Below are 10,209 nucleotides of genomic sequence, written 5' to 3'. Positions count from 1 at the left end.
ATGCCATAGAGTATGTCGGTATAGATTGTGCGACAGACTTAATCAAGATCTCTTTTCCATCGGAGAAAGACATTTTTCCATCCAACCCTGTATATGTTTCCAGATTCTATCTTTAAGATACCTGAAGCATCCTTCCTTAGATTTACCATCGTCAGTCGGGAGGCCCAAATACTTCTCTGAAAGTGACTCATTCTGAACATCTAGGGCATTCTTGATTTCCGTTCTCAATCCTTCAGAAACATGCTTGCTGAAATATATTAAAGATTTGTCTATGTTGATTCGCTGTCCAGTGGCCTCACAATATTTGTTTAGAATGTCCCTAACCTGACCTGCACTTGCAATATTGGTTTCAAAGAATAGCAGACTATCGTCTACGAATAAGAGGTGGTTCACTAGTGGTGCAGACTCAGACACCGAAATACCCCTCACTCCTCCTTGAGCCTTCAACAAGCATGATAATCCTTCTGCCGCCAGGAGGAACAAGTATGGCGAGATAGAATCTCCCTGCCGTAGGCCCCGCGTCGGCCTGAATTCATCCAGGCTACCTCCATTAAAAGTATCGAGAAGGAAACCGAAGACACACACCTCATAATAGTTTCTGTGAAACGAGGACTAATCCTAAGCTTGAGAATTGTGCCGGCTGCTGCGGCTGTGGCAAACCATAGCCTAGCCCATCCAGCCCAACTCCTTTATAGAATAATCCAGCCCAACTCCCGGAATGATAATAATATTCCCTCAATCAAAAGAAAAAACATACACGATGGGGCTTTCGTCAAGCTCGGTTTCTCCTCTCCCCTATTCGTCTCTCCAGTCTCCAGCCAAAGAAGCCTTCCCGATCTGAACTCCGGCCACCACCTGCAGCGCGAGGGAGCTCCGGCCGCCTCCCCGCACCTTCATCCTCGCCTTCGCTTCCCCACTGCAGACGGCAGCGTCATCCCGCGGCGACGCAGCCGGTGCCCTCCTCCGCTTCGGGGGCCCTCCCCGACGACGGAGAGATACTTGTGCAGCCGCGAACGCCTGAAGGGGGCTCGCGGTGGAGCGGGAGCAGACGCCGGCCGGCCGGCTGCTACGGGTAAGGCCAGTGCTACTGAAGCTTTTTCAGCCCCGCATCGCCAGTTCAGTTGGTTTCCCACCATCCACCGTCTCCATATTGAGATCCACATAGAGGCTAACCTTAGATCTACCGAATTAGACAAAAGAAAATCACATTCAACTCTATTCTGCCATTTTTCTTCAGATCCGAGTGAATATTCAGCAGAGGTTGGCCCGTAGGCACATGCCATAGACTAAATTTACCCACCTGTCGGCCTATCCCCTCATGACAAATTTAGTATATTGTCAAGCTAGCTACCAAATCATTAGCTGGTCAGCAAGATGCAATGACGCATGTCGGAAATTAGAGGCATGAAGCAGGCCGTCAGGTCTGTGCACGCATGAAGCGCGCCACGCGTACGATTTCCATGCTACATACGACCACTCACCCTCCACAGCTCATCAAACTGCTCAATCAATTGCAATTCCATTGATTTTTCCTTCGTATTGTATCAAGCATCAGCTCCATCATAGCACTACAGTCTATATTTTTTCTTCTTTTGATTCAGAGCAGCACCACAGTCTACATACCCACTGCAACACCAGCCATACCTGCTCGGCAATCAAGTGACATGGAGGCCGAAAACAGCGAGGTGGCTGCTCTGGTCCAGAAGATCACCGGCCTCCACGCCGCCATCTCCAAGCTCCCGTCGCTAAGCCCGTCCCCTCAAGTCGACGCGCTCTTCACCGAGCTGGTCACAGCGTGCGTCCCGTCGAGCCCGGTGGACGTGACCAAGCTCGGCCCGGAGGCGCAGGAGATGCGGCAGGACCTCATCCGCCTCTGCTCGGCCGCCGAGGGGCTGCTCGAGGCGCACTACTCCGACATGCTCACCGCCTTGGACAGCCCGCTCGACCACCTCGGCCGCTTCCCTTACTTCGACAACTACGTCAACCTGAGCAAGCTCGAGCACGACCTTCTTGCCGGTCACGTGGCGGCCCCGGCCCGTGTGGCGTTCATCGGGTCGGGACCGCTGCCGTTCAGCTCCCTCTTCCTCGCGACGTACCACCTGCCGGACACCCGGTTCGACAACTACGACCGGTGCAGCGTGGCCAATGGCCGGGCGAGGAAGCTGGTCGGCGCGGCGGATGAGGGCGTGCGCTCGCGCATGGCGTTCCACACGGCCGAAATCGCGGACCTCACGGCTGAGCTCGGCACGTATGATGTGGTCTTCCTGGCGGCGCTCGTGGGAATGACGTCCAAGGAGAAGGCCAACACCATCGCGCACTTGGGGAAGCACATGGCAGATGGGGCGGTGCTCGTCGCGCGAAGCGCCCACGGGGCACGAGCGTTCCTGTATCCTGTAGTGGAGCTGGATGATATCGGGCGTGGCGGGTTCCAAGTGTTGGCTGTGCACCATCCTGCGGGCGATGAGGTGTTCAACTCATTTATTGTTGCACGGAAGGTGAAGATATCACAAGAAATGAGTGCTTAGATTAAGAAAAAGGAGGAACCTGGCTGCCTGGGCAAATTGTGTTTCACATTGATAATAACTAGATGATACCCCGCACATTGATGCATGTACTGGTTGCAATATGTTTCAATGATGTTTGGTTGTATCGAACATGGGTATTTGGCTTAATAATATCGGATTGAAACTGAAAATTGATATTCAGCTTGACCAAAGAACACTTGAAGTGTAATGCAAATGAATCACAAGGTCTAGTTTTAGAATGGAATTAGATAATGCAAATCCACCGAGAAACTGTACTTTGTTCGTAACATGTAACTAAACTTCTTGTAAGATTAATGTCAACCGTGCAACACATTGTTCTTTTGGGTAGACTTGTGATTTTATAATGGTTTGTTCTTGGTTGCAGCAGGAGCATATTTCTACCGTGGGCACAACAGGGTTCTGATGGCAGCACGGGTGTATATGGACTACAATCGAGGGTGTGGCAGACGGGGAGATGTCATTCAAGTAAGACGGGGATGTCAACTTGCTGCTGAGTGATTGGCATCTTAAGAACATCTACAACTAGATGGTTGGCCTCATCGAACATGAGATGTATCAGCGAGCCACAGGTAAACTGTTATTGATCAATCTGCGTTAAAAGTTCAAACTGCAACGATCCAAGAACAGTTTATTCACCTCGACAGGGTCAACCTTTTCAGTGTTTTAAAGCTCATGCAACTTCTATTTTTGAGCAGATCCCTCTTATGAGTTTTTGGTAGCCTGAAATAGTTTGTTTTAAAAATGATTTGCGTTGTGAGTTGAATAATAGCTTACGAGAAGTTTTTGCGAGCTGGACCAGTTAATAAAGTTAAGAAGCAATAAAAAAACCTGATTATCTTTCCTCCCTGCATAAGTGTCTTGTGCTGTTGAGGATATTAGATTTTTTTAGTTGTTGTATGGAGGAATGTATAGCTCGGTGAGTCGAGGAGATTCTATTTAGTTTGCTTTCCGCAATATGGATTGTGGGTTTTGATCTGTCGTGTGCTCTTCCTGTATGGAATTGGTGGATCCTTGTGAAAATGCATACATATATCATTGCTCTTGGTTCTACTTGTCGATTTTGTTTAGTCTTTTCATTCTTTGATCCTTAAACGTGAGTTGCTGTCATGAATTTGCAGCTCATTGGTGGATTCATGAAAAGGCAGTGATGAAGTAGCAATTTAGTGGTAAGTTGTGCGAGTTAGCCAGGGAGATTAGCGGGCCATCAGTTGACTTATTTTTTTACGTGATTCTTCTCTTGCTTGCATCCACCGTTCTTGCATATACTCACATGTTGATTTCTTGTGCTTTCATTGTTTTGAGTTTCAGAAAACAGTGGGACTGGAATGTTAGAAAATAGAATTTAGACATCCGCGAAAAAAAAAATTGGAATTTAGAATTCCCTAACAACTTCAGGAGGGCCTGCAAAAGACACTTGTGCATATTGTTTTGCTTCAAAAGATGCTGTGCCGTCACCCTAAAGATTTTCCACCTTATGTACCTAAGCGTTTGCTTTGTTTCTTCGCAGGTGGTTTGCCGTGGTTTTGTGGCCTTTCTGGAATATTTGGCGGAAATGAAGAGCAGAATCCGGGCAGAATCCGAGCATGTCCAGCAGCACGCAGAGGATGGATGGGCACACGGTTGGTTCCGGTGGAGCCGCGTGAAGTCCCATGTGGCTCTCCCGTGTCTCGAGCACGGCCGTGATGATCAAGCCAGAGATCGTCGCCTCTGAGTGCCGAGGGCTGCTCTCTCTTGTAGCGGCCGAGTTCGAGTAGGAAGGGGTCCCTGCAGGTGATTCCTTGGACTGAAGTTTCTTCATCGAGCCATATATTGGACGAAGGCGTTTCTCCATGGGCTGGGCTGGGCTGGTCCGTGCGAATCTCCTGCCAGTCATGCCGTGTCATTGCGTTTTGCTTTTATCTCAGTTGCTCCTGTCATCAGCCGATCAATGTCTGTGCAAGAAACTGAAGTAACCACTCACCCCTTGAGACCTTTTCATCGTTTGATCAATGTTTGAGCAAGAAATTTGATGCGCGCACACATGCACTTTTTCTGCCCTAACAACTTCAGGAAGGCGTATATAGTACAGTTCAATTTCTAATAATTATAAAAGAGTAAAGGATGCTTATTTTTTTAAATTTTTTTTGAAAAGGAGGATGACTCCCTTTTAATTATTCACAAAGACCTTGCAAAATAATACATCAATACGTCTGAAAAATCACCATCTTGGCCACATTTGTCACTACTCCTATCCATTGACGAAGGGGTGCGAAAAGTGTGAGCCGAATACCCAGACCTCTTACCTAAGCTTAATATCTAAATCCGGAGGCCCCAACTAAGCCACATACCAGGTCCGGGGCACAAATTGGTCCGACACACTTTTATAGATCGTTGCAGCCGTCTTTCATCGGTCCATCTTCAGAGCAGATATCGACGCATCGACCTTGCCAGGCCTACTGTTGATGCCACCACATGGTGACAGACAACTCCTCCCTACTCCTTGATGCGCCTCCGTGTATGACTAAGCTATTTATTCTGTTTATTTGCATGAATTGTCGCGGCTGATTCCGTGCTCTTTTGAAGGTGGAGAACACATGCCAGCAAACAATGAAATTTCTGGTCACGACCACGACGCAACAGAGGATGAATTGACAGTTGCTTCCTATCAATCTGCGCAAACGGAGGAGGCTCCCAGTATGTGGCTGTTTGTTTCCTTGGTACTGAAATCCTATCAAACAGCTAGGTTCAGTGGCTGTTTAGATCACTGATTATTTTGTATACATTGAAGAATTAATATGCTACTCCCTCCATCCCATAATGTAAGACGTCTTCTGACACTACACTAGTGTCAAAAAACGTCTTACATTATTGGACGGAGGGAATATGTTTTAGGTCTAACTAGTGTTTAAATTAGAGATTAGCTCCTTGTTCCCTATTAGTTTGCTGCCTGGGCCCCTCTTGAATTATGCTCAAGATCTTCCAGTGGCTAGCTTAGTTCTTGTGTTTGTGTACTTGTATCAATCAATGCAAGATGTGTGTAAAACATAGGTGTACTTCAGAAGTATGCAATAAAAAGTGACCTTGTTCTTTTGTACTTGTATATTATTGCTATTATTATTATTTGAAGAATATTGAACTCTTTTTTTTAGGAAGTACTTCCTCCATTTGAATTAAAACCACGACACTTATATTTCAAAATGGAGGGAGTAGAAAATTCTACGACGGTTCAACTGATCTTTTTCTTTAGGTGGGCAGTTCAACTGACCCTTTTTTTTTAAAGTCTAACCACACTCTTTATTAATGATGATAAACAAGGTTCGTAGGGATATAATTTATGTTTTTTTAGCAACAGGGATACAATTTATTTTTTTTAAAACACGGATACAATTTATGTTTGTCGTTTTCTGTTGGCTGGCATGGCAACTCGGCCCGGCCCGGCCCAACCAAAGTCGCCACCATTATCCTTGTCAACCGATCCAATTTCCATCCCCATCCCAGCAGTTATCTCTCAAAAAAAAAAAAAAATCCCCATCCCAGCTCTCGACGACGGCCGACGACAGTATGGATGTCGCCGTCGCCGCCGCCCTGGTTCCCAACCGGATCCCAACCCTCCGTCTCCCCGCATCCCGCCCCTCCTCCGTGAGGCCCCTCACCCCGACCGCCGGCCGTCCAGCTCGGCTTCTCTCGCTCGCCCGCCGCGCGCCCGTCGCCGCCGCCGCCCTCGGTAACTCTCTGGCCGACCCTTGTCTTTTGCCCCTTTCTGTTCCTCGCGCTGCCCGCCTTCCATTAACTCGCTCGCTCGTGCCATTGGATAGCAATCCGTTTCCAACCCCGCTCCAGCTACACTGCTGGGCTGTTGTGTCAAGCTCTGAAATTCATTCCCTGTCAGTTCCAAATCACAAGTGTTATAACTATCGTCGAAAGTAGCTAAGTTGTACTAGCAGTTCGGTTCCGAGGTCGTGCACTCTTGTCTCATATAACGACGGATGGAAGGGCCACCATTAGCTAGTCTAGTTATTACTTCACCTGTATGTGGCCTTCCGTCATGGTGGAATGGGTCATCAAGGGGACATGGAACAGATTTCAGTACCTGGTAAATTAAGTTATCTAGCTACTATGTGCTGAAGTTCATATATATGACCGATGGAGGCTCTAGTGTCGTCCTCTTTATCTCCAAATGTCGAGTTCTTTCTGACCTTTTACATTTACATTTCCTTCTTTGTTGATGCGTGCAACTAAGTTACCTTTTACATTTCCTTTTTTGTTGATGCGTGCAACTAAGTTACCTTTTACATTTCCTTCTTTGTTGCTGCTAGGGGTATCCCAAGATACAGGGGTCGCGATGCCCGGTGCCGACATTATTACCCAGAACGATCTACTCATCGTCGGCCCAGGTGTGCTTGGGCGACTGGTAGCCGAGAAGTGGCTAAAGGTATGAAATATACCCGTGGCTAAAGAACCACTTTCTGAGATCAACCTGTTAAACATACTAATCATATCTCGGCTAATTAAGTACTCGACCTCATCTTCTATAGGAACATCCAGGATGCAAAGTTTATGGCCAGACCGCAAGCACAGACCATCACAGCGAGCTAACTGATATTGGCATCATTCCCTCCTTGAAGGGATCCACTATCTCTCAAAAGGCTCCATATGTTATTTTCTGCGCTCCTCCATCTCGTTCTGATGATTACCCCGGCGATTTGAGGTAAGCGAGTGTGATTGTAATGATGGCTCCATGCAGTAGATTTGGTACCAATCTCCAGTTTGTGGTCACTGCTTGATGTCTGGGCTGTTTGGGCTGAGATCTCACATCCGTGTGGAAACTGAATTCTTTGAAGTATGGAAGTTTAATTGCTGATATGAACCTTGGTACACATGAACCGTAGTAAACATTGGTTAAGATGAACACATTGACATAATGACATTCATGTTGATGTATATATGCATGATCCGCGATGGTGGCGTTAAAAGTGAATCAAGCTGGTAGACAATCTGAGACAATGGCTGGTCAGATATTATGGAGATGGTCACTGTAGAAGTGTAATTTAATCTGTAGTAATGGATGTGTCAGATTTAATAATGGCAACGTCAGTACCGTAGTGCTGTACGGAGTAGCAGAGGGAAATGTGTGCTGTAACATGATTGAGCCAGGACTTTCTGGTCTTTTGGTATTTACATAAATTAAGTGATTTTATCTTGATTCTAATAAATCTACATATGTACATACTTCTATGGGACTTCATATTGTCAAATTTTTTAATTTTAGTTAACTACTGCATTTTGGGTGTGCACTGTTCTTGGAACAACTAATTCCACCAGGCCCTTAAGATTTTAAGATTTATACCAGAAACTGTTCCATGGATTATTGGGCAGTTTCTTCTATGCAATCTGCAAGGATCTGTTATTACTAGTAATATATGCAGATGTGTGCCACTAACCTTTTTCTGATGTCAATACACCCCTGTGCATCATCAATTTGGTTAGTAGGATTTTTTCCATTGTTAATGAATTACACTTGCTTTGTAGGAAAAATGCAAAGTTCTGCATCCCAATGAACTGGTAGAAGTAACTAGACTAATTTTGCTGTGATACTGTGCATTGTGCATCTATCTTATGCTAAACAAATTGCATATCATGGGCATGTGATGTATCCTCATTTCAGAAAATGCATGCAGAGTGGCCGCCTCAAATTGGAACGGAGAAGGTTCTTTCCTGTTTACGTCGAGTACTGCTCTTTATGACTGTAGCGACAACAGATTGTGCAATGAGGTATTACTGCTAGACTGCGTATTCTGCATAGATCATAGGTGTGTACCAGTTGTTGCTTTTTTGGGTGATAAAATCTCTGCTAAATGAAAAGAGGAATTTACACGTCTAATATAATATGCAACTTCAGATTTGTTATAGTTTGGGAGTACAAGCATTTCTTATTTTATTTTTGCAGTTGAAGCATTTCTTACCTAGAAACACACAACTAGCTCCTAATATTTTCTGAATTTTATTTTCACTGTTTTTACCATGTTTTTTCTATTCATTGTGCAGGATTGTCCATCTATTCCAGTTGGCAGGGGTCCTCGTACTGATGTTCTTCTTAGAGCAGAAAATGTTGTTCTGGAGGCAGGAGGCTGTGTTCTCAGGCTAGCAGGACTTTATATATCCTCCACCTATAAATATTGGTTGTTTAAAATTGCAATCATGAACACAGAGCTTGTATACTCCCTTTGTATCAAACTGCAAAAGCGTCTTATATTTTGATACAGAGGTAGTACTATATAAGATGAATATAACTCATACAGTATTTCCTTGACTTAAACACACAAAATAGATAGAGGTGCTCATTATTTCTGGTTGAGGAAGGGAACACTGGACTCGCGACCAGATCATATTATCAACCAGATCCATTATGAGGTTACATGAGCATAGAAATTCACCCCAGATTCATCCTTTTTATATTCTTTTTCAATCTTATCATAGCAAACGATCCGGCTTTATTTATTTATTAAGGGAAGTACGTCAGATCAAACAAACAGAAACAACTTTATTGATTTATTAAGCAAAATATGTCACATCAATCAGCATCATGTGAGTTGTAATGTTATCTTATATATTCTCAGGATGCGGCGTCCCTTGCAATTGCCATAATGAAAAAGAGACCTCGGGGTCGTACATTTTTGGGCTGTGACAATAAGCCTCTTTCCAGGTCAGTGCTAAGCTGCTTCTTTACATCAACTGGTATTCATCTAGCTCGATTCTCTCGCCGTGCCATCGCTCTACTGATAGCTGAACGGGCCACTCATTCGTTAAATTAAAATGCATGAATTTGAACTTTGCAGGCAGGAGATAATGGACGCTGTTAACAAAAGTGGGAAGTTCGACACGGAATTCCAAGGTTTCACTGGTTAGTTTCCTTCCTGCTCCAGCGTGTGAAGTGTTTCGGTGCGCATATATCACCATTTCTTGTAGGAATAATCTTGAACCCACCTTCTCTTCAGGTACCGACGGTCCGTTGGGGAAGAGGATGGAGAATTCCAAAACCCGGGCCGATATCGGGTGGGAGCCCCAATATCCAAGCTTCACAGAGTTCCTCGGCGTCGACAGTTAGTACCCGGTCGCATACGTTGAGCAAATTTTCTTTGTTACCCTGAGTGAATAGCAGCATCAAGGGGATATCAAGGGGATCGTAGGGATGTATCGTCGTACCACGGGTTTTGTTGCCCCAGCACAGCAGTTTTAGAAACTTTGCAAACACTGCATAATAGTGTTGTAGCGGTGTATGTTTGTTCTTGTAGGTGGTCATCCTCTGTTTGATTTTCTGATATACTTGTCGCATTCGTCTGTCCGTCCGTTTCCTTTCGGTCCAATGCTCGTTTTTTATCCACGTTTCCGAGCACGTTTGTTCTGAAAGTGTTTACCGATTTTGGTTTCCTGGTACAGCATGGCCTGAACTTTGATTCGAGGTGCGTTTGATAGGTCTTCATTAAAATCATTTGGTTGATACCAGTTGTTTTCGGTCAAACTGGTGGCGCCACTCTGAACTGAAGTTTTGTCTGAAACCACGTCTGAAGTGGAATTCCAATGCTTTCAGAGAGTGACATCCCACCAACAACACAGTAAAAAAAAACTTGAAAAAATAAGAAATGATTTATACATGAGCAGTTGCAAAATTGCAACAGGAATGTGG

At 45.2% G+C, this 10,209-nt stretch overlaps 2 protein-coding genes across 5 annotated transcripts; both read left to right on the top strand.

Annotated features, from left to right (window-relative positions):
• The first annotated feature begins 751 nt into the window (after nt 1-751).
• Nucleotides 752-4,633, top strand: LOC119361851 (nicotianamine synthase-like 5 protein). 4 transcript variants are annotated; one of them, XR_005173008.1, is made up of 5 exons: nt 752-1,072; nt 1,602-2,495; nt 2,914-3,115; nt 3,665-3,712; nt 4,054-4,633. XR_005173008.1 is itself a non-coding variant. In XM_037627005.1 (2 exons), the coding sequence occupies exon 2, from the start codon at nt 1,665-1,667 to the stop codon at nt 2,523-2,525; it is 861 nt and encodes a 286-aa protein (XP_037482902.1). In that variant the 5' UTR covers nt 752-1,072; nt 1,602-1,664; the 3' UTR covers nt 2,526-2,787. The 4 variants fall into 4 exon arrangements, 1 of the variants encoding a protein (XP_037482902.1); XR_005173006.1 differs by having other exon boundaries at nt 2,911-3,115; XR_005173007.1 differs by lacking the exon at nt 3,665-3,712 and having other exon boundaries at nt 2,911-3,115; nt 4,054-4,632.
• A 1,401-nt stretch (nt 4,634-6,034) lies between these two features.
• LOC119361850 lies at nt 6,035-9,877 on the top strand. Its single transcript, XM_037627003.1, has 9 exons — nt 6,035-6,249; nt 6,842-6,957; nt 7,061-7,233; nt 8,204-8,297; nt 8,571-8,681; nt 8,847-8,936; nt 9,143-9,228; nt 9,362-9,426; nt 9,521-9,877. Exons 1-9 carry the CDS (start codon nt 6,087-6,089, stop codon nt 9,628-9,630), a joined length of 1,008 nt encoding a protein of 335 aa, XP_037482900.1. The 5' UTR covers nt 6,035-6,086; the 3' UTR covers nt 9,631-9,877.
• The last annotated feature ends 332 nt before the right edge of the window (nt 9,878-10,209 follow it).

The sequence above is a fragment of the Triticum dicoccoides genome, chromosome 2B (assembly GCF_002162155.2).
Source record: "Triticum dicoccoides isolate Atlit2015 ecotype Zavitan chromosome 2B, WEW_v2.0, whole genome shotgun sequence".
Taxonomy (NCBI): Eukaryota; Viridiplantae; Streptophyta; class Magnoliopsida; order Poales; family Poaceae; genus Triticum; species Triticum dicoccoides.
This window is presented reverse-complemented; position numbering and strand designations above follow the sequence as displayed.